Raw genomic sequence first — 25941 nt, 5'->3', positions numbered from 1 at the left:
CTGGGTTCGTTATTCGTTATTCAAGCTCAAATAGTAATAGGCCTATTGTGGACTGGGGCCTGCAACCGAAAATGAAAATACTTCCTAATGTTGTTTACTTCTAGTGGCACAAATAAAAGGAATTTATTAAAGCAATAGATATGTTTCATAATTGATTTATTCGCATGGTTGCTACGTTGCATACAGTAATCAAATATTATACATATGGTGGATTAACTCATTAGGAAACAGAATGGGAAAATAACATTTATTTAAGCTATGGACATTTTTAATTTATTGATTTATTCACATAGCTGCCATGTTGCATATCATAATCAAATTTTATACATATCGTGAATTCTGTTACCAGGAAACAAAATGGGACAATACAATTTCACGACAATACCTTCTCAATTCACAATTATAATACGAACTGGACAACTGCGCATCGATGGACGGTCTTCGAATTTTTACATGACGTCACAATTCATGGTCGGCTCCTGACCCATATAGTTTGCTCGTCTTTACGTAAACGATCTTCTAAAATCAGCAGCTTTCGTTCTATTATTTAAGTAAGTATTATCTTGAAGTGTCATTCGTTAATTCCTAGATGTTTACCCGGTGTTGACGGGGGAGGGCTCAGTGCGGGACCCTTATAGGAGTATTGTGAAACAGGAAGTCGTATTATAACTCCGAAACAGGTATGCCACTACCCGGCTCGAACCACTGATGGATACGCCTGGATAGTAGCGGATCTACAAACTACGAATAAGGTGGGGGGAGGGGCGGTTCCAAATCTAGGGCGCCATCCCAATTCCACCCCACAATGAATGTCAACATAGACAGTTGACAGAACATTTGTACAGTCTGTCGCCCCATGATCCACGCACAAGTGGTACTACCAACTGGGCGGTTCACTATAACCGTGAATATGATAGTGATGAGACAGTATAAGACCACAGCGGAGTGTAAAAATATGACACAATGGAATCGAGCGCCATAGGCGCGAAAAAAATTCAGATAGCGATGCATAATATTTAAAATACTGAGCTTTTAATTTTATTTTTTGGGTCTGGATCTGAGCCCCCCCCCCCCCATTGTAACGCCACTGCTTAGGGGTGTTATCTTTGTCGCGCGGGGGCGCCAGGGGCGGATCCATGAATTTTTGTAGGAGGGGGTTTGCCAGGTTCCTGTTGAGGAAATTTGACAGTAGACAATGCATGATGTCATCATCGTCTCCGAGCTTTTTAAAGAGAGAAATCCAACACCCCGTTTGATGTCAATTTTTATTAGGAATTTATAGGATCACATTGTGATTCAATTTCATTGATGCAAAGCATTAATTGTGATATCACATATGTCTATATCATTATCTGAGGCTTTGAATGCCCATTCCATCACACTATCTGTGACACAGTAGATTTCTATAACATCACTGTAGACTAGCTATTTAACTTGGGAGATTATGTATTTTCAAACTTGTAAAATAAAATGTCACTTTGTATTGTCTCCATCTTCTTTATTTATCCGTCTCAAGTTGGCGTGCACGTAAAAGAACCCCTGACACTTGGAATTTGAAACAAGAGGAGGTCATAGCGCTGCTGTCCGAGTCAAATTTCCCTCATAGAACACATAGCCTTCTTTTTTAGCATTTATGAAGCTGAAAAGTAGGATGTTATGCCGCTTTCATTTTATATAAATATCCGTCTAGTTATTCGTATGGTACGAAGATGGGCATTTAAATTTGATGAAGAGAAAAGGAGATGGAAAATTTCCCTCCCAGTACACATCTTTAGCCTGGTTTGTTGAGAAAAGTAGGACGTTAAACCCCATTTTATTGCTTTTCCCTTCAATATCCACAATTAAATAGACTCCATTGACTGCATTACTTGTACTGCAAGAAGGACTGACGAATGGTCTTTTATAAATTAGTATGCCTGAAATGATTCCTTGGCAGTTTAAATTTTGTTGTAAAATTAACCAAAACTTTCAACATTGCTCTTTCTTTTTTTCTGTTGGTGATGTAATGATTCAGGCCTATAAATATATTTATTTTGTATTTTGTTCTATATTATTTAGGTCTATAAATCCATTAATGTTTGGATAATATTATATTTAATATATAGACCTAATATACTAACTTACTCGCCTTCAAAGTGTTCAGCAAACCGGGTGGATTTACTATTAGTAAGTCTAGTAGGTCTATATCTTGAATATAATATTATCCAAAAATAAATGGATTTATAGGCCAAGATAGAAGAGAACAAAATAAATGGATTTATAGGCCTGAACTATTACATCAGCAATGGAAAGAAAAGAACAGGTAAAGTTGAAAGTTGTTGTTAAATTACAACAAGTTGGAGTATTTTAAGGAATTGGATAAATGAAGAATCACAAACTAGAGATGATTGAATACAATATATCTGAATTAAACAAGAGATAATACATCTATGACGATTATTATTTTCATACACAAACTAAGCTAATTTTTAATGAATTAAGTGAATAGAAGACGGGTCTTTCAATGGCATTTAAAATAGACGTTTTATCGTATTATCAGAACATAGCATTTCTTCGTTTTGTTGTGAATTTTACAGCAGAATAAAAAAAATACGCGGGAAATAAAACGAATCCCGATCATCAAGTTGCGTTATCCCTATTTCATTTTGGAGAATCAAATTGGCGTTTAGGTACGGTCATTAGGTAGATACACCCAATAGCAATTTACCTTCTGATAGTTAAACCTCGTTTAGGTACCTACAGGTAGGTAATTAGATAATCCAATAACAATTTAGGCTACCTTCTGATAGGTTAGCGGCGTTTAGGTACCTACAGGTAGATACATATACAATCTGGTTAAAACACAGATCCTATTTCGTTTCGTTTCTATAGTTCAAAATTTCATTCATGTAGTGTAGGCCATCAAAAGTATAAAAAACCGAAACGAAATATAGATCTGTATTTCAATCAGATTGATACATCCAATAACAATTTACCTTCTGATAGGTAATGAGCGTTTAGGTACCTACAGGTAGGTACATACAATAACAATTTACCTTCTGATAGGTAATGTGCGTTTAGGTACCTACAGGTAGGTACATCCAATAACATTTTACCTTCTGATAGGTAATGTGCGTTTAGGTACCTATAGGTAGATACATACAATAACAATTTACCTTCTGTTAGGTAATGTGCGTTTAGGTACCTACAGGTAGGTACATCCAATAACAATTTACCTTCTGATAGGTAATGATACAATAATACTAGAATTTGAAGATAACCTGGAGCAGATTTGTTAATAGATCGATAAGTTCAAGATTATATTTTAAAGTTCATCCTTTCTGGAACATGGAGCCAATGTAATTTGTTTAAGACTAGTTTTAGTGACAACGTAAGCAGCATGGTTTTTGCGGGGAATGCTCACTAGGCCGCGGGTTGGGTTAGGGTTAGGTTTATTGATACCCATATTTATAGTATTTCTTGTAGTGGCGGACTAGTGAACCCCCGGACTAGTGAACTCCTCTCGTTTTTGCAATCTTTGGAGCTTTGAAACTTCTTCGTCAGTAATACCAGTTAGTAACGAATTACATGGTCGATTCTTGACAGGACAAAGGACCAAGCTAATGATGCGCAAGCATCTTCTGCAATAATTTACACCGCCTGTGAGTAGGACCCACGACTTCATCGTTGACATTTAGCATGTTACATGACATCCATTGTTTAACATTATCTAAACAACCTTCCAGATTGACACCTTTCAATATTTTTATCAGATGATTGACACATGTTGGTCTGTTTGTTGTTATAAAGATTAAAATCATCGATATGTTAAATAAATATGGCATGGATTTAATATTGATGTCAATACTAGCCTGTGATCATTAGTGTGTTGAAGTCGATCTATGTTTCTTTGGTAAGAGTTACCTCCCATTATAACCTAACAACTCCCCACCTCACCTCTTGTACCTGGCATTTAATGAACAGATTATAAAATACTAGAAATAAATACAGACAAGAGACAATTGGTTTATTATTAAGTCAAATATAATTTCCTATTATAGAAATTGACAAACAAATAAACAATCAGTATTTATTATTACAATCACATGTATATATTTGATATTTATTGTTGTGTGTTGGGAAGGGGGGGGGGGCGCGTAAAGTCTGTCGTTGGGTCAAGTGGAGTGGTTTCGATTTCCAGCTTGCACGTGACTCACTGCTGCGCTCTATTCTATTATAACATCATTCTCCCACTCCTCGATTGTCTTATACTGTTTCAGCACTATCATAATCACGGTTATAGTGAACTGCCCGGCTAGTATAGACCACGATCGGCGAACAACTATATAATTATACAATACTATCTATGTTCTACCGGGACGCTGAATGTTATAGCCAGTATTTTCTTGACATTCTTTGTGGGGTGTGATTATGGATGGCGCCTTAGATTTGGAACCACCCCCACCCCCACCCCCTATTCACAGCTTCTATATCCGCTACTGGTCATGGCCCCTAGCTAGAAAACTCGCACCTGTGGGGCTCGACTCCTGACTGCGTCAATCGTACTAGGGGCATGTGCATCAGTCGGTCGCATTTTGGCTACCCCCCCTCCACACACAAAATCGTTATGTACGCCCCTGTACGTAGGGTAAACTATCACAGATACAAAGAATTGATTCTATTCGTAAAGTTAGATGAGAGATATTTTAGAGAAATAAAATAAAATTAAACGGGGTTTAACGTCCTACTTTGCTGCCCCCAAGATGCTATTAAAGACGGACATAGGTGATAGAGTGCGATATGAAGGAATGTTGCCCTAAATGTGGCGCTGAGACACTAACAAGGGGGAAACAAAGCTGGAAAATTTGCCAGGACAGCTGCCTATGGCGTACTACTCTTTATAATTCTAATTGTCAAGGGGTCTTTTACGTGCACGTCAACGTGTACACTGTACCTCGGTTGTTCATACTATCCGGTATATTAGACGCCACCCTTGCCATGCCCCCCGTCCTGCATCACTAATAAAGGGAAACAACACTGGAAAATCTCTGAGAACTTTCTCGACCAAATTTGGCGATCGGCTCTTCTTCCAAATTCCAACTGTCAAGGGTTCTTTTACGTACACGCCTACGTATACAGGGACCTCGGTTGTTCGTCCCACCCGATCCGAAAGACTAGACCCTGTCCTTACCATACCCTCCATCTTGCGACGCTGGAAAATACATGAGAACTTTCTTGGTTAACACCGGGATCGAATCATGTACTCCCTGATTAGCGAGTCAGTGCCTTACCCACTGAGCCACCGCAGTTTCCCAATCTTTTAGAGACATGTATTATGCTTGAATTTCACAAAGATTCAAGTTTCCAAATATATTGGAGAGAGAGAGAGAGAGAGGGGGGGAGAGAGAACAATGGGGTCTAACGTCCACTCGACACAAACTAGGTCATTTCGGACTGACACACGGTTTAATTTTATCTCAATAATTCGCTTGCACGTAGGGGTATTTAGCAGTGGAAGGAAACCGGAGGACCCGGAGAAAACCCACGATGTTGGACAAGCGACCCTTCTCCTTGCCACATACAACTGGGGAATCGAAACCAAGCCAGTTGACTCGATTACAGACCTTATGATAGAACGCACACGCGCTAAATATTGTTTGGAAATGAGGAAGGAACAACAATTCATTCAGGATTGATCAATTAAGTCTCACAAATCTTGATAACTGTACGGTGAAAATATATTCATACAAACAGTAGTACATGTATATCAACAGAGTTTCACCTACAAGTAGTTACCACCAAATTTCACATATAAAGCCGCTGCCTTGGCAATCAATTTTGGTGGGTGAAAGAGATTAATAAAATGGTAGGAAATCTCCGGATTTGCTGAGAAGGCTGGGTATAAATGGGCTTCATCTAGTTCTCAATATAACAAGAGACAAAGAAGGTTTGTTTTACCAAATTTACAGAGAAAATATTAGCAGAAATAAAAAAGGAGTGACCCCGCTTCTGGGGATCGGGGCAATCAGATGACAAATTCAGAATTGCGGCCTGTAGACGGTAAACACCAAAATTGGGGATGGCTCTGCCTTTCTTGGGCGTGGGGGTGGAGGGGGGCATGAGACACGGATAAATATAAATAAGTGAAAAGCTGTTATTGAAATGATTGGTCACGCCGAATTTAAACAAAATCTGTTAATAAGTGCGACCAGTAGACAATTTACAGATAAAAGGTTTACAAAAAAAAGTGGGTGTGGCACCGCCCCTTTTTTCGGGGGGGGGGGGGCACGGTGGATTAGTGAGTAAGACGCTGGCTCGCTAGCCGAGAGGTCACGGGTTGGCTCCCGGTGTTGCCCGAGAAAATTTGCCTAGTCCTTCGGATTTGACGAAAAACCGAGGTCCCTTATACACATTGGCGTGCACGTAAAAGATCCCTTGGCAGTTGGAATTCGAAATAAGAGTAGGTCGTAGCGCCGCTGTTCTGGCAAAATATCAGTCATAGCCAGTGCCGGATCAAAGGCCCACCTGTCAGGTCATTCACCAAGGCCCACCTAAGTAAGCGCCGAAGTCGCACGAACGTCCGAGGGTTTTGTTGGGGGGGGGGGGTCCCCCCAGCAAAATTTTGAAAATTGACAGCCACAAACCCATTTTTCAAGCATTTCACACCAAAGCAGAAAATGGCAAATTTTTGATTTCCTGATACAATTAGATAACAGATTTCTTTTCTTTCCCCCCCCCCCCCTCTCCTTTCTTTCTCTTTTTTCTTTTCTTTATAGGCTTAGGCCCACGTTTTTTAAATGAGCTTAGGCCCACCTGTCACGGACAGGTGGACAGGCGGGCCCAGTCCGGCACTGGTCATAGCACATTGTATGGTGAATGTCCGTCTTCATTAGACCAGTCGGGGCAGACCTATAGGGCGTTAAACCCCATTTCATTTCATTTCACCACCCCTGGGGGTTGGACATGCACCAAAATAAAGGACATTGGGCATGGCTCTGTCCCTGAGGCTTGGGCATGCACCAAAGAATTGAAGTCTGTGGGCCAAACATAGACACAAGCGCAAAGACACGATTGAACGTATAAAAATAAACACGAGTTTTTGTAAACAGTATTATTCATTGAAAATAAATATATACAATAAAATTTTTAAGACATTTTAAATAAATTAAACAATAAAATAAACAATAAATATATACACAGTATTAGTCCTGTAGATAAAATACAAATACGTCATCAGTAGTTTTAACTGTTGACTACAGACAGTATAATACGTCATCAGTAGTTTTAACTGTTGACTAGAGACAGTTTAATACGTCATCAGTAGTTTTAACTGTTGACTACAGACAGTATAATACGTCATCAGTAGTTGACTAGAGACAGTGTAATACGTCATCAGTAGTTTTAACCGTTGACAAGAGACAGTGTAATACGTCATCAGTAGTTTTAACTGTTGACTACAGACAGTATAATACGTCATCAGTAGTTTTAACTGTTGACAAGAGACAATAAAACTGTAAATTGTATGACTAGAGACAATAACATTATGTTGACTAGTTTACACGAATTATTATAACTTGTTTATTTTATTTTAATTTCATTTGATCTGTGATATATTTAACGTCTAAAGAAAGACTTGAGACGGGATAGTTGACGTTTAGTTGATTTAGCTTTAATATATTTTATTTTTTCATCTTCCTCAATGTCTGACCACCTACAATAATCTAGAGGTGTTTTACCATCTTTATTCTTGACATGTAGATCTAGATGTAAACAATCAACTAGATATTGTACTGTAGATAAAGTACTAAATAGACATGCCACGTGTAAGATGGTATTATTATAACTGGTTCTAGCGTTAATATCAGCCTCATGACTGACTAGATATTTTATTTTATCTACAGTACTTACACTTGACATACAACAGTAAAATAACGGTGTACGGTTGTAACAATCTGTTGTATTAACATCCATGTGTAAATCATCAACAAGATATTGTACTGTAGATAAAGTACCATGGAGACATGCCTCGTGTAAGATGGTAATATTATAACTGTCTCTAGCGTTAATATCAGCCTGATGACTGACTAGATATTTTATTTTATCTACAGTACTTACACTTGACATACAACAGTAAAATAACGGTGTCTTGTTGTAACGACCTGTTGTATTAACATCCATGTGTAAATCATCAACAAGATATTGTACTGTAGATAAAGTACCACTCCAACATGTCACGTGTAAGATGGTATGATTATAACTGGTTCTAGCGTTAATATCAGCCTGATGACTGACTAGATATTTTATTTTATCTACAGGACTTACACTTGATCTACAACATTTAAATAACGGTGTCTGGTCCAACTTGTCTCTGACGTTAACATCTATGTTCACCATGTTTTTTATATCATGCAAAGTACCATGTAGACAGGCTTTAAATAATTGTTGTTGTTGTTGTTGACGTGTATCTGTAATATATAACATGTTATACTATATTTACAGTTTATCAAGTCATATTTAATATTGTTTCAGGTAAGTCAGAAATGAAATGAAATGGGGTTTAACGTCCTACTGTTCTGCTCCGATCGGGATAATGTAGAAGGGCATACGTCATACAGTGTGCTATGAGGGAAATTTTGCCCGGGCAGCGGCACTATCGCCTACTCTTATATCGAATTCCAACTGCCAAGGGATCTTTTACGTGCATTCCAATGTATACACGGGACCTCGGTTTTTCGTTTCATCCGAAGGACTAAACAGCTGTCCTTGTCAGGCCCTCCGTCCTGCATCACTGACAAGGGGGAACCACGCCGGAAAATCTGGATGAACTTTCTCCGCCAATGCAGGGTTCGAACACCCGACCTCCAGGCTAGCGAGCCATCGTCTTACCCACTTAGCCACGTGATCCCCTTCAGGTAAGTCAGCCGTTGGATATTATATTATATATTAGAATAACTTACCTTTCTTATCTGAGGTATCACTTGTATTACCAGACAAAGTACCATGTAATAATTGTTGCCGAACGGTATCTGTAATATATAAATCATATTTAATATTTTTCATCTAACTAGAATAACTATAAAGTTTATTATACGTCTTCTGACTTCAATGACGATGGGTATATGACGTAATAATTTGTGACGATGTGTGTATGACGTAATAATATCAACCTACCTTCCTCATTTAAGGTAAGAGTTTTAATACATGTCTCCAACTCATCAAATCTCTTCTTTGTCAGAGCTTCTTTCTCTTCAGTTTGTTTTTTGTATGTTTCAAGTTTTTCGATTTTCTTCAACATCTGTTTGGAATCCCCATCTTGTGTTTCCATCTGTTTCTTCAGGTTCTCTAATTCCTGTTTTGCAAGGTCGTGATCTTTATGTAAGTCTTCTAGCTGATGTCTTGTCTTGTCTTGTTCTGTCATCAGATTGGTTTTATTTTTACCTGTATGATAAAATTATTTACAATTCAATACTATTACCTGTATGATATAATATAATACACAATTACACAAGACAAACCCACGGACAGGGCACAATATACATAGACAAATGAAATGAAATGGGGTTTAACGTCCTACAGCGGAGTTACGACCTACACTTATATCGAATTCCAACTGCTAGGAGATCTTTTATCTTCAGGCCAATGTGTACTGGCGGCCTCGATTTTTCGTTCCATCCAAACGACTATACACTTTACCTTACCAGGGGGTCAAGGCCCATGCCCTCCGTCGATACATCACTGTATCATGCCGGAAATGGATCAAACATGGGACCTCCAGGTTTACGAGCCAATGTCTTACTCACTGAGCCACCGTGGCTCCAATATACATAGACATCTCAAATAAAAAAAATCTGAATGGATCCGGGTGCTAGCTATAAGCGTCCACTACGCCGTAGGCCTACAGAACAGGGCCTATACTAGCTATAGTGATTATATAGGCTTCAGTCGAAATGAAATCAAAGAATAAAAAAATTGAAGAAAAAAGTGGGAATATTTCCGGAACGTTGTAACACACTGGTGTCAGTCATGATCGGCCAATTGCTACATAAAATCTCAATGTCAGCATATTGAGCCAGAAATAGTACTGAATTAAAATACATGGAAGGCGAAGCCATCGAACATAAGCAACCAGTCTTGACGGCCCTCGTCTGCTAAATGACGTTACACAAAGGTGATCGTCTGCCAATTGACGTCATAAGTTTGCATGTAAATAGCGCCAACAATAATAAGGGAGATAATCCAGTTATAGTAAGATAATTATAGTATCGTTCATAGTATCAATCTTTCTTATTTTGCTATAATCACATACAGTATATTGTCATGTTAGAAAGGGCGCAAAGGGCCTAATTTAGTAAAAATAAGAAATCCTATTGTAGATCCATCATTTATATTTTCTATGATGTTCTATGATTTCTCGCAAAAATCAGATTCATTTAAACAAATACGAAAAGAACCGGTACGTTTGTATTTTTATGTTTTTATAAGTTGTCAATGTTTATATATATATGGTGTGTTGTTCTTGTTTAAAATAGAAATAAACTTACCATTCGTGGTGTTTTCTAATACATTTACGATTTTCTTGTAACCCAGTTCTCGTAAACATAGGATGAATTTACCATAGGCGTCACCACTGTTTAAGACATACATCAGTAGTTTGTCAGCAGCTGCATCCCGACCCTTTTCAGCGTTCCTGAAAATTTTCTGTATTTCTTCTTTTTCATCTGCGTCGAATATATTTTTTTCAAATAATTTATTACTAAGTTTTACTGGTTCCTTGATCTGCTCTACCAGGTAGCAGTAATTGTCTCGCACTCTCACATAGTCGTCTTCTGGCATCCGACCTTTTTGTTTTACTGAAATAATTTATTACACAGCTTTATTCTGTTCTCGATAATCTCAAATATGCTTGTGTATTTTGTCTTTGTAAACAGTGGCAAGGGAGACAATCCATAAACGAAGAAATCAAGTCCAAACCAACGGGGGTGGGGGGGGGTGGGGGTGGGGGTAAATTGATAGGGATTAATACACCATAAGTAAACAATCTATTATGAAAGTAGCTGTGGATCAAATAAATATTAAGTTTGTGTGTAAGTCATGTTTCAAATTAATTGGGCTGACCAATTTGATTTAAAACAATCACCCAATAAACATAAGTACCAATTTGGTTTAAATCCAACAAGTGATTCAGGGGACGTACTCGAAATTTGGACAATTAAAGAACAAGGGTTATGACATAAGACTTTTGGTCCACTGAGGGGCATTATAAGGAATCTGAGAGTAAAGTAGATAGAGTATTAAAATCATATGATTCCACTTACCTTGATACATTGCCATCTTGATAACAGATTTTTACTATTTCTTTACTGGGCTAGATAGGTATCTTACTTCACCTGGTCTTTTATCTTAAAAACAAGAAAATGTAATTAAAATTAGATTTCAATTCGTTCACTGACTTGTATGTTCTGGCATTAGGAGGATGGAGACCTAGGTTTGTATTCAAAGGTTTACTTGAAGTTAAGCCTTATAGTATGTGGACTATATACAAAATGTTGAATATTTCTATTTTATTTAACTATGGTCTAATACACAAAATGTTTAATATTGTCTCAGAGCTTCCTTAAATCTCATGATAACCTTGACGCCCCCCCCCCCCACTACACCCATCAGCTCAAATTCCTGGACACGCCCATGTTGAAAACTGCTAGTATCATGTTCTATGGTCTAATACACAAAATGTTTAATATTGTCTCAGAGCTTCCTTAAACCTCATGATAACCTTGACGCCCCCCCCCCCACTACACCCATCTGCTCAAATTCCTGGACACGCCCATGTTGAAAACTGCTAGTATCATGTTCTTGCCTAACGAAAGTGTTTTAGAGATATTATTTGTACAGTTAATGATAACGCAATTTAAAAAGTAAAATGAACGTAATTTCCAAAGCTGCTGTAATAACCAAAAAGCTAGATTTTACTGCTATTCAAAATCGTCAACAATAGATTTTTTACGGCTGTAATATTGATAGATGTGTAGAGAATTGCACGTGCAATGGCTATTTATAGTCTCTTAGACTTTATTATAAAGGAAGTTCATATTATATAATGATATAATATAAATGGAGTTATTTTAAGCGATATTATAAAAGAGCTATTATTTAATATTTATAGAGTTTCTAATATACTATATAAACATATCAATTATTAATGGAGTTATCTTATAGAGTTCCTACTGTATCAATATATCAATTATTAAAAGAATTATTTTAAAAATATTATATATTAATATAGTTATTAGAAATTTAATATCCAAGGAGTTTCTACTATATAAAAATATCAAATATTAATAGAGTTAATAGAAATTTAATATCCAGGGAGTTTCTACTATATAAAAATATGAAATATTAATAGAGTTATTAAAGAGTTTCTACTACATAAAAATATCAAATATTAATAGACTTATTATGAAATATTTCCTACTTTATAAAAATATTAAATATTAACAGAGTTATAGATTTATTATGAAGATATAAAATATTAACAGTTATTATGAAATATTACCTACTATATACAAAAATATAATAAATATATAGAATAATATCATATCTACCTGACTGTGTTTAATTGTTCTTGTTGAAGAAAACCTCAAATCTAGATTGGTAGATGTTTAACGTCGGCTGTCTGGATTGTTTCTGACGCTCGCTTCGTGGTTTACCGTTATTTATATGCGTGTTACTGTCACATCTACAAATATGCCCAAACTTTCATTTAATAATCAAAAATAAGGCGTGGTTTAAACTGTATGATTGGTAAATAATGACTAATGCTACTATAAATATCTTCACCATTTATATCGTGTAGCTAACTTATAGAAATTGAAATGAAATGAAATGAAATGGGGTTTAACGTCCTACTGTTCTGCTCCTATACTGGGCTAATGAAGACGGACATACGCCATACAGTGTGCGACGAGGGAAATTTTGCCCGGGCAGCGGCACTATCGCCTACTCTTATATCGAATTCCAACTGCCAAGGAATCTTTTACGTGCATTCCAATGTATACACGGGACCTCGGTTGTTCGTCTCATCCGAAGGACTAGACAGCTGTTCTTGTCAGGCCCTCCGTTCTGCACCACTGACAAGGGGAAACCACGTAGAAATTGAAACCTATTATGTAGGTTACTACCCGACACGTTATTAGTTATTTGATTTGTATGGTCCATCTACAGATGCCCGTAGTCAACCAAGTGAAATGTAAACAACAACAACAACAAGTCTTAATCCATTGGTAATGAGATAAACGAAACTATAAATGACATAATTGAAAGAAAGCCGATTTAAATGTGTATATTAACCCTGCCAACTCATCAAATTTTATTAACCCTGCCAACTCATCAAATTTTATTAACCCTGCCAACTCATCAAATTTTATTAACCCTGCCAACTCATCAAATTTTATTAACCCTGCCAACTCATCAAATGAGAGGTGATATCAGTTATTCTTGAAAGACCATGTATATCCTGCATTGTGCACGATAAACCGGATTTGTGTTTAAGTTATTGGGAATTTTCTAGAATTATTAGCAGTTGTGTGGATCGTTTGACCTTGCATACCATCAATATTTTCTTTTCTTATCGTGTTGTTGTGTACAAGAACCATACTGTAATCACGTGTTACTCGTTTTAAGTGACGGGTCTTTATTGAAATGTATAAAGATTAGTCATGTGTTCGCTGTAATTATGTACAAATTATCATATATGGAAGTTTGCCTTTATATCTCCTTGAAATCGGAATTCGTATCTATTTAAATTGTTGTTAGTCATAAATCGGACAGGGTGAGTTCCAATTGGCTGTTTGGCTGTTGGCTATGAATAATAAAACACAGAGAAATGTCGTTAGATAAAATTATCTTTAATCCTGGCTTTCTGGGGAATGAGGTATTAACATGGTACGTGGAGAATCTTCTTATGCCCTTATTGAATATGGGGGTGTATTGTAGTCACCCCTATCCTTCTGTAAATCCCCCCGTTCGTCCACAATTCTGGTAAACATTTGACAGATAAAACTTTTTGAAAAGTTATTTTTCAAACTAGCTGTGGTTGTTTAGCTAGTTCCAAGGGGCACCTGTTAAGTTTCATAGCTGCCCCAGGTCATGTCCCCTAAAATCCTATAAACACTCTACAGGTCAGAGTTCTTTTTTTTCAATCTTTCTGTGGTCCTGTTGACATCCGTAGTTTTGCCCCTGAAAACCAACATCCACAAAGTAGTTCAAGAGCGTATAGTCGTTTCCTGACAACGCTATCTGTTACATGGGCTGCGCTGCCGGGTTTTGGTTCTAGATTTGCTTACAGATCTAGATTACTAGAATGACCAAAACAATATCATCAGTAAGAAAGATTCAAAATGCAAAGCTAGTACCCAGCTCAGAACAGATTAGATACTTGTAACCAGCAAAATGTTGACAGGAAGGGGAGAGGGGGGGTCCAAAAGACCCCTTGTGTCCGATAATTTAATACTCGTAGTTTCTTGTACGTCCATTCTATGATCAGCATTATACTCGACATTAATTAGCTGACAATGTATACAATTCGGGGGGTCACGGTGGCTATGTGGGTAAGACGCTGGCTCGCTAGCCTGGAGGTCGGGTGTTCGATCCTTGCAATGGCCGAGAAAGTCCACCCTTGTCAGTGATGCAGGACGGAGGGTCTGACAAGGACAGCTGTCTAGTCATTCGGATGAGACGAAAAACCGAGGTGCCATGTACGCATTGGCGTGCATGTAAAAGATCCCTTGACAGTTGGAATTCGATATAAGAGTAGGCAGTAGTGCCGTTGTCCGGGGAAAATTTCCCGCATAGCACACAGTTCGGAGCAAAACAGTAGGACGTTAAACCCCATCTCATTTCCATTTATGTATAAAATTCTCGCTAGACAATTATGAACCAGTTCCTCGCAAAATTTAAGGATATGGTCGTGGGGTCCCAAAATAACCCTTGTATCCGCACAAGGGTTAATATTTTTACAATGATTGATGATTAATAATCAAATGAAACAAAGTAATCATTTATCGTACAGAAAACAAACGGGATAATTATACAACAGTGAGTGGTATTCTACTGTAGTACCATCAGTGATGTACAGTTGTGAGTGTGAGCCTACTGTAGTAACATCAGTGATGTACAGTAGTGAGTGGTATCCTACTGTAGTACCATCGGTGATGTACAGTAGTGAGTGGTATCCTACTGTAGTAACATCGGTGATGTACAGTAGTGAGTGGTATCCTACTGTAGTACCATCAGTGATGTACAGTAGTGAGTGGTATCTTACTATAATACCATCGGTGATGTACAGTAGTGAGTGGGGTCCTACTGTAGTACCATCAGTGATGTACAGTAGTGAGTGTGAGCCTACTGTAGTACCATCAGTGATGTACTGTAGTGAGTGGTATCCTACTGTAGTACCATCAGTGATGTACAGTAGTGAGTGGTATCTTACTATAATACCATCGGTGATGTACAGTAGTGAGTGGGGTCCTACTGTAGTACCATCAGTGATGTACAGTAGTGAGTGTGAGCCTACTGTAGTACCATCAGTGATGTACTGTAGTGAGTGGGATCCTACTATAATACCATCAGTAATGTACTGTAGTGAGTTTTCCCCTATTATAGTACTATCAGTATATAACACTAGGTGTAATAATACCTGTTTTACTTTAGATACCTATATCTACCTGTATTTACCTGTTATATACCTGCCCAACACATTTATACACTTAATTAACACAACATTTACATCATCATTATTAGCATGCCATACCAATCCTACCAACATATTACATAAACTACGACAAAAACACACGCATGGTGGAAAATTACAGAAACTACGACAAAACACACTCAGGTTGGTAAGTTACAGAAACGTTAATTTTTATCATATAAGTCGTCTACCCCAAAATACAGAAACCTTTCTTCATATTATATAACTCAATAAACCTCAAAAGAGATAGAGAGAGAGAGAGAGAGAGAGAGGGTTTTACGTCCACTCGACACAAACTAGGTCATTTCGGAACTAACATATGGTTTAATTTTATTTCAATAATTCGCTTGCGCGTAGGAGTCTTTAGCAGTGGGTGGAAACTGGAGCACCCGGAGAAAACCTACGAGGTTGGCCAGGCGACCCTATTCCTTGTCACGTACAACTGGGGATTCGAAACCACGCCAGTTGATTCAATGACAGGCTTTATGATTCAGCGCGCACGTGCTAACCATTCGGCCATCCCTGCCCCCCCCCCCCAATAGAAAAATGTTTCTTTATTATTATTATTGTTCGATTTATATAGCGCTTCATTACACGTGAAGTGTTTCTAAGCGCATATCACAAACATATACTTCAAACACACAAAAACAATCAAAATCAGGAGAACATAATTAAACACAGCTGCCTGTTAGGCGCTATTATTCAAAGGTTAATATCCAACAAATCAACCGGCTAATCTCTATATTGAACTCAGTCGAGGTATTACCTGATGAACACCTACACCAAGTAGAGTTCAAAAATAAAAACGAAGTTTAAAAGAATCAACTTCATTAACAAAAATTAAACAATCAAAAACTAAACTGATAAATCAAATTCAAACGAAACAAATAAAACAAAGAAAATGAAAAGAGCAGTTCATTACCATTCTACATTAACAAAATAAAGGAAATCAACTTGTGAAAATTTGTTAAAAAAAAAAAAAAAAAAAAAACAAAAAAAAAAAACATTAGTTGTCTTATTTTACACATAACTTGTTATCAGTATTAGAAGAGATTACACACAGACAACTGAGGGAGCCACATTTATTTGTACGGAAAATCATGTTTAAGCTTGTAGACCCTCTAAGGAAAACAATTTCTATCAGATTTTGACAAAACTTAAAATATATGTTTACATGTATATCCCAAAGATCGCAACTACTTTGATTATAGACGAGCGAGATAGTAGATTATTATGATTATACACAACCCTACTGCATGTCACTTACAAGTGGGTAATCAAAACCATGCCATTTGACTCAATGACAGACCTTGTTAACACATTTGGCCACCCAGCCCACTGATGATCATAGATGGATGAAGCATTACGGTATGTTAAATATAGATGGTAAGATGGAAAGCTCTGATGATTATAAATAGTTAAAAGACTTAACATGACTCAATGACAGACCTTGTTAACCCATTTGGCCACCCAGCCCCCTTGATGATCATAGATGGATGAGGAAGTATGTTATGTTAAATGGAAACTCTGATGATTTTAAATAGGTAAAAGACTTAAAGTGATTACACATGTTAATGATTGTATAGTGGGACACAAAAGTCATATCAATAATGAACAGAATTGTGTGAGGAAACCAGTGTGTGTTGATTATTGATGATGGATTTCTGATTATCATAACTCCTAAAACAACTCGAAGCTCTGCTAGATTAGGATATTTTCATCAATTAATAAATGAAATGAAATTGGGTTTAACGTCCCACTTTAATGCTTCCTCCGGGCTATGAAGAAACCAATTCTAATTCCAACTATCAGGGGATTTGTGTACATGCACGAAAATAATTCCAACTATCAGGGGATTTGTGTACATGCACGAAAATAATTTGTAAACGGGACTGGGCTCTTACGTTGCAACCGAACGACTACAACCTTTCTCCTTGTCATGACCTCTATGTTGCACAAAATCTATTATCGATAACTAAAACAAATCGATCTAATCGATATATTCAGTTGGTGTAGATTAGGTGGGTTGCGTAAAAAAACAACAAAACATCTACTTGCCAAAACTAGGTAAGGGACTAACATATTGTTTAGTTTATTTCAATAACTGGTCTGCTTTAGCAGTTGGTGGAAACCGGAGGACCCAGAGAAAATGTTAGATGGGTTACAATTTAAATCAGAACTAGCTGAATGGAGTCTTATCGCTCATATCTGATGTCCCTTGTATACATAAGTATACACGTAAAGGAACTTTTAAAGATGGGGATATTCCCTGCTTCACTGACTTAGAACTATAATAACCGTTTCTGTAAATTGTAAAATATAACCCAAAGGTTTGATCCAAGACATTTTCCCCTGATTTCCATCAATCGTGTGGTATGACAATGAAAATTGTCTAGTCGCACGGACGGGATATAAATGTGATGTCCCTTGTACACATAAAGTGTTTGTTTTATCAGGAATCTATGTAATTTACATGTAAATGTATTATATTATTAAAACAATCTATACTTTTATCATCAACAAGCCCCCTTTATCATACAATGTAAGGGGAGGGGGGGGGGAGCTTTCATAACTATCTGTACTTTTGTCCTTCAGATAAATAATATACTTCCTTGTGAATTCTAAAACAGGGTATCTGAATAATACGCAGATTGTTTGTCAGGATTTGGGTTTAGAATGCTGGTGAACTAAGAGAGTTCATCCTGCATAGATTGTTTGTCAAGATTGTGACTCACTGGGCCGGAAAGAAATGGTTTAATTTTGGTAAACTACTTGTATCTTATATGATGTACATATAATACTTATTTCACATGTACGTGGTATAGAATGCTGGGGAATTAAGAGTGCGCATCCTGCATAGATTGTTTGTCAAGATTGTGACTGACTGGGCCGGAAAGAAATGGTTTATGTTGGGTAAACAACTTGTATCTTATATAATGTAAATATATAGGGTTATCATGACCCTATACTATTATAATACTTATTTCACATGCACGTGGTATAGAATGCTGGGGAATTAAGAGTGCGCATCCCTGCTCCCACACCACAACCCACCCCTCTTATCATATAACACAATCAATGTATTCAGTTAAAAAATTTAATGTCGTTCTCATGTTTCTTTTATGGCGTTGTTTACAGGGTTTTCAACTTATTCAGTTAGAAAGTTTATTTAACCCTCATGTGATCCCCGGATACAAAAGGTTCTTCAGGTCGATGGAAAAGATTGAATTGAATTCGAAGTTTATTTGATATCATTTTAAATTCAAGTTGAGTTCAGGGATATAGATGACCTCTAATTTTGCAAGAGAATCAAGGATCCATGAGGACACACACATTAATATTTATATTTCTTTGGACGTGGGGTTAGATTGTGTGAAAGATGGTAAATTTGACCACAGCCATATCTGAGTCACGCTATATGTTTGGTTGTGTGAAAGGTTACTAGCATATACATGTCACGGTGTATGTTTGAAAATTATGAAGACGCGAAGATGTTGTTATCTTTGAAAGTCACATGAATTTCTACAATTTTCGAAAAACACTTTGTCCCTTGACAGCAAGTATGTCATTATGGCCTTTTCGATTATTAGAAAATACGCCCCAGTGTCAATGGAAACATTAACAGTTTATCCTACACTGAAAAAACAAACTTATCAGTGAAATAAAAGTGTTATTCCACTGGCTAAAGTAGTCCATGTTGTTTTTACCTAAAATGATTGTAAAATCATAAAGTAAATAGAACATTTGTCGTTTTGTCGTGAATAACATATTTTATTTCATCTCTAAGCAAGAAAACGTTTATATTTTCACTCATGCTACGCATTCGTGAAAATATAAGTTTTCTTGCTTCTCGATGAAATAAATTATGTTATTCACGACAAAACGACAAATATCCTCTATATATTATAGAAGAAGTGTCTGGAGTAGAAACAATAATAAAATATATTATAGAAGAAGTGTAAGTAAGACTTATATAATATCCATATTAAATTTAATAGATTAACAACTTGACCCATATGGTTCTCAAATATGGTACTGTGTAAAGATTGTACATAACACACTTACTATTAGGTTATTTTACTCTAGAGAGAGAGAGAGAGAGAGAGAGAGAGAAAAAAATGGGGTTTAACGTCCACTCGACACAAACTAGGTCATTTCGGGACTAACATATGGTTTAATTTTATTTACATAATTCGCTTGCGCGTAGGGGTCTTTAGCAGTGGGAGGAAACCGGAGGACCCGGAGAAAACCCACGAGGTTGGACAGGCGACCCTACTCCTTGCCACGTACAACCGGGGATTCGAAACCACGCCAGTCGACTCAATGACAGACTTTATGATACAGCGCGCGCAGGCTAACCATTCAGCCATCCACCCCCCCCCCCCTATTTTGCTCTAGAATAAAATGCTTGTGAGACTGACACCAAAGTGGTCATTCGGTTCAGCGTGCAAATTATTGATGCATCTGAAAGTTCCATAGCAGTTTGAATTTGAAAAAAGATATAGTCAATAAAGTTGGCTGCCTAAAGTAATTTCCCTTGCACCTGCATTCACATGTAGCTATACATGTTAGTTTCAAAATGATATCTTGTGTTAAATCATGCTCTTTTCATTTCTTTCTCTAGACTCAGTATTTTACTGGCCACGACTGTTTAAGACACACAAATCTACCTGGTATGCCAAGTAAAAACTGTACTTATAATCACCGCTTTTATATTTATCAGTAACCGGAACATCCTTGGAAAAGTAGTTAGTAAATATCGATACCAAAGAATGAAGCCAACCTTGTATTCTTAATATAAAGTCATCAATTCTTTTATAAATCTGAAAATAAGATTTATTGTGGAAACCCAAAAGATATCTGTCGGCACTGCTTCCTTTAATGGATTGTTTGTTTAATAATTTGGCCTGAAAACTTGCTTATGACATGTATATAAATATTTTGTAACTATCATTTATTATTTGCCTTTTTCTCTGATATTTTTATTTCATCTATATTTAATAATCTATTATTTCCATGTTTTTATTATTCAATGAACGCTCCTTTTATGTACAAAAGCTTCATGTTATGTTTGTGTACATATCTATTATATTCCCAGTTCTTGTTTTAGGGATTAAAAAAAAAAAAAATTAAACAGCTTTTTTTATTTTGGGATGGGGGAGAAGGGGGGGGGGGGGTGTCATTATATAACACAAGATTATATAAATTAGAATATTAACTTTGGTAATTAATATTCTAAATGTCTCAGTGATTGTTTTGTTTTCTTTAAATAACTATTTTTTTTATTTCAGGATTGGGGTGGAGAGTGGGGATATTTTTGTTATTGTATAACACAATTTTATTAGTATTGGAACTGCCTTTGTTTATTTACTATTGATTTGGCAGTATTAATGTAATTTTTCATATCGTTTAATGGTGAAATACTGATTTAAAAAACAAATTTAAAAAATGCAAGTTAAAAAATCAACATTTTATGAGAGTCCCTAAATGTCATTGTTTATTAGAACAATGACCTGGTAAACGATAACGACAAGAAAATTTAGATCCTTGTTTAAATGGTGACTAGACGTGACCATATATAGACATAACATTATCATATATATCTTACAATGGTGTCTGTAAATGTTTAAGTTTAGTGAGGAAGGATGTCCGGAATCCGGATACAAGTAGTCGACCTCGTATGGCGCATGTGCCCATATATAGGCATGACATTACTATGACTATTCCATGAAATGTTTACTTCCTAACTTCATACTACTTTTCTTTCCTATCTTTGCCCGCCTGCAGAAAATAATAAAATCGTTCCGCAGAGAGAGAGAGAGAGAGAGAGAGAGAGAGAGAGAGAGAGAGGGAGGGGTGTTTAACGTCCATTCGACACAAACGAGGGCATTTCGGGACTAACATTACTGTGGTTCATTTCTATTTCAGTAATTCGCTTGCGCGTAGGGGTCTTTAGCAGTGGTAGGAAATCGGAGAAAACCCATGAGATTAGACAGGCGACCCAACTCCTTGTCACGTACAACCGGGGAATCGAAACCACACCAGTTGACTCAATGACAGACCTTATAATAACAGCGCGAACGTGCTAACCATTCGGTCATCCACCCCCCCTCGCATAGGTAACTTTCAATAGTTGTATATCATGGTGTCCTATTTACTGATATTTTTATCTATCTATCTACACATTCTCCGTTTAGACATTTATTGTTGGTGTTTTATTCATAATTTAGCTGTATGTACCACATCAGTTTAAAAGGACATGGCCACATATTTTTGCTGTCTTGAACTATGCAGTTTACCATTCAGAAAGAGTGTTGTGTGCATCAGGTCCTTTGTATGGTAGCTGTAACTGTCTGAGGGTTCGTTTACACTAATCGCATGTTCCTGAAGCAACGACTGCGAGCTTTACAACATCTGGACGTTGCTAGATTACCTCACAATTCCCCAACTTATAGCTACATTATCTACAGACACGTGAACAGTAGCATTCAATCAGAGGTTGTGACATAGCGACCTGCACGGAAACCATGACATTGAACGAACCTTGAACTTTGCAACTCGATTATCACATGTAGACATTTAAGTTTAAAAGCGAGAGACTAGGTATTCGCGAAGATCGAGGACTTTGATAGGCTCACAAGCTGGACTAGTACCCAATCAAAATTAATGCCGAAATATTCAGGGTATTACGTGAAGGCCTTGATAAGATGTACGTATAGTTAAAGCGGGATCAAGCCTTCTATTGAAGATGCACTAATCGCGACCGCAACCTTGAACGCGGCGATAGTATTTTTGAATGGAGTCGTTTAGACTGATAGGAACCTGTTATTTGATCCAGGTTATAATTAATACTAATAAACCTGTTATCTGATCCAAGGTGGGTTTTTGTTTGTGTTCTAGTCTGTAGGACTTCGAATATTGTCTAATGGTTTGGATTATTCGTAATTGGTTTTATTTTATTTCCCCCTTTTCTGAGGTGCAGGACAGTGGACCTGGCAGCGAACAACGTCTAGTCCTTCGGTTTGGACGTCAAATCGTGGTCCCTTATAACGTGCACGTAAAATAACCCCTTTCCATTGGAATTAAAAATATGAGTCGGCATTAGCAGACTGTCAAGGCAAAATTACCCTTATAGTACACTGTATGGCGCATGCCCAGCTTCATTAGCATGGTTGGAGCAGAAAAGTAGGACGTTTAACCCCATTTCATTTTATTTCATTATAAGAAGATAAGTGTGTAGAGAGATCCGGCTCCTACTTGACAAATACTTAAAATTACTGCAATATTTTTAAAAATGATAGCTTCGGTGATTTCGGACATTTCGCATTGTCGCAGAACGTTGAAAATAGCTTTATCCTCCAAGTCACACCCACTTTCCCAGTAAAACCGAAGAAATCGAAACGATGCGACAAGCAGTTGCTGAGATCTAATCAAAATGGAATTTGAATAATAATAATAATAACTAGACCTGCAAGCAGCACTGAACCGGCTTTCAGAAATCAGACAAGAAGTGTGTCATACAATAGCCCATTCATCGAGCTTTCAAACGATAAGTGGTATGGGAACTTAACTTCCTATACCAGAAGTTTCAGAAAGATCCATTCGACAGTTTATAAAAGAAAGAAAAATTAGAAAATATTTAACGATATTTAGCAAATAATTGGTAATCTGATGCAATTGTGTTATACTGTTAGAAGCATCTCCAGAAATATAACGATTTTTCGACATTTTTTCAAAGATTGTGGCCCTTTTAGGACCATTTATACTATATTGAGGCTTTAAAATTTTGATTAATACCATAGACCACCGTAGAACTCTAAGTAACAGAAGATTAAGAAATGAAATAAGATTAATTTTCGAGATAAAAGCGTCTGAATAGGCCCCAAAAAGGAAAATACTAGATTTTCAACGTCCCATAATATATTGACTAACCAGCAAATTTTTACCATTTGGATGTCATAAGATCGTCTCTTTTTGGGGCTATCCAATGAGATATTAGTTGTTTTGATTCGGTTATTTCTGGCGTAGTAATCACGTTTTTCGCAAGATCACCATTTTTTTTTACTTTTTACGCTTGTTTTTCAAAATATCGGATGATTTCGACTCCTTCCGGGGTTTGGATCATTGTCGGGATAGATTTAACAAGATGTGTGAATACTTAACTTTCTGTACCAGAAGTTTCAGATACATCCATTGAGCTGTTTTCAAAACCAAGAAAAATCGAACATTTTCAGTAATTTAACGATTTTTCAACTTTTTTCAAAGATTGAGACTCTTTTTGGACCACTTATATTATTTCAATGCTTCTATTTTGGGATTCACGCCATAGACCACCGAGTAAAAAAGGTTTAAGAAAAATTGTAGGTGTCGTTTTCGAGAAAAGGGCGTCTCAAAAGGCTCCAAAACGGAAAATAGTAGTGTTTCGGCGTACCATAATTTATGTTCTAACCATCAAAATCGTATCATTCAAATGTCATATGATAGTCCATTAATGGGACTATCCAACGACATTTTAATTCTTTTGGTCCGCTAACATCTGATGGAGAAATCAATTTTTCGCAAGGGCGCCATTTTTTTTTAACCTTTTACTTCATTTTTTGAATACTTCCGGTATGGAGATTATTGTCGGAATGGTTTTGATCATTCAAATGTCATATGATAGTCCATTAATGGGACTATCCAACGCCATTTTAACTCTTTTGGTCCGCTAACATCTGATGGAGAAATCAATTTTTCGCAAAAGCGCCAATTTTTTTAACCTTTTTCTTCATTTTTTGAATACTTCCGGTATGGAGATTATTGTCGGGATAGTTTTGATAACCGGTTTTGGTAATTAAATAGCCGCAGGGCTCTGTAATGATATTTTACATTATCTGATCAGATAAAATGCCCCTAAGAAATCCTATGTTCAAAAGTGCCAAAAATGCTAAAATGTCAAAATATCGAAAATTAAATTTCAATATTTCAATACAAATTATACATCATTAGAATCGTAATTATGTCAGCTATCTGAATGTTTAGACTTTCTGTAAAAATCTGTTTAAATAATAAAGTAATAGAGCATTTTCCAAAATTTCACGATTTTTCGACTTTTTTCGATTTTCAGTTCCTTTTTTTTTTATCCTATTCCAGTCATTTCAAAGTCTTTTTGGATGGCTTCATGCACACGACTATCGAATGGACTTTCGATAGAGAAAGTTAGAGAAATTGTAGGTTACGTTTTTGAGATAAAGGCGTCCAAAAACGCTCCAAATCAGAAAATACTTCATTCATAGTATCCGTATGCATTGGGTATCACACGATAGCCCATTCATCGGGCCACTCAACACTACCTTAATTGGTTTAAGCCGGTGATATCGGTCGGAGAAATCGCGTTTTTTTTTTCCAAAAAATTATCCATTTTTTGGTGTTGTTTTCAACATATCGGACATTATTTCGTCTACTTCCGGTCTACGGATGATTGTTGAAATTGCTTTATTCCTTGCTATGTTCACATGACTTCATGCTCCAGAAGTGTCAGAAACATCGATTTGGTCGTAAAAAGAAAACCGTAGGATACAAAATGGGCCAAAAAAACCGAAAAAAGGGCGATAACTCTGAATGGAATTTATATTACTGGAATCGGACCGACATCAGGTACCCAAAAATGTAGGTCAAATTTGAATATTTTGAAAATTAAAAACCAGAGGCTGCCAGGCAGGATACGCCCACATTTTCGAGAGATGGGTAGAGAACAAGCTAAGAAGAAAGTGATTTTTCCTACAATCAAGGGCCATAATTCAGGAAATTACAATTCGATATGCGCAAATATCGAAAGGAATCGAGATCTTTGGGTTATAAACTTACATTTCAAGTTTCAACAAAATCGGATAAAAATTGTGACCTCTATAGGGTCCACAACCTTGATATACCATATTTTTACGCTATTTGAGAACGAGGGGCGGCCATTTTCTTTGTCAGTTTTGGGCCGATTTTCACGAAATACGAACTCAGCCGTCGTTAGGATGTTACGGTGATATAATATTACGTTTTGTTAAATCGGATAAACATTATGACCTCTATAGGGTCCACAAGCTAAAAACGCGATTTTTCGTACAATCAGAGGCCATAATTCAGGAAGTTACGGTCCGATATGCGCGATTATCGAAAGGAACCGAGATCTTTGGGTTATAAACTTACATTTCAAGGTTCAACAAAATCGGATAAAAATTGTG

At 36.8% G+C, this 25941-nt stretch overlaps 1 protein-coding gene across 1 annotated transcript in view; it reads right to left on the bottom strand.

Annotated features, from left to right (window-relative positions):
* The window catches only part of LOC126823518 (rho-associated protein kinase 1), a 171808-nt gene extending 158541 nt beyond the window's left edge, over positions 1-13267 (bottom strand). Inside the window, exons 1-5 of the mRNA XM_056101670.1 lie at positions 12582-13267; positions 11295-11378; positions 10521-10829; positions 9151-9417; positions 8937-9005 (exon numbers count right to left, since the gene is read on the bottom strand). Of these exons, the coding sequence (XP_055957645.1) occupies positions 8937-9005; positions 9151-9417; positions 10521-10829; positions 11295-11310 (661 nt within the window). The 5' untranslated portion in view covers positions 11311-11378; positions 12582-13267. The remainder of the gene's footprint in view (positions 1-8936; positions 9006-9150; positions 9418-10520; positions 10830-11294; positions 11379-12581) is intronic.
* Positions 13268-25941: the final 12674 nt, after the last annotated feature.

Source organism: Patella vulgata, chromosome 6, assembly GCF_932274485.2.
Source record: "Patella vulgata chromosome 6, xgPatVulg1.2, whole genome shotgun sequence".
Lineage (NCBI taxonomy): Eukaryota > Metazoa > Mollusca > Gastropoda > Patellidae > Patella > Patella vulgata.
This window is presented reverse-complemented; position numbering and strand designations above follow the sequence as displayed.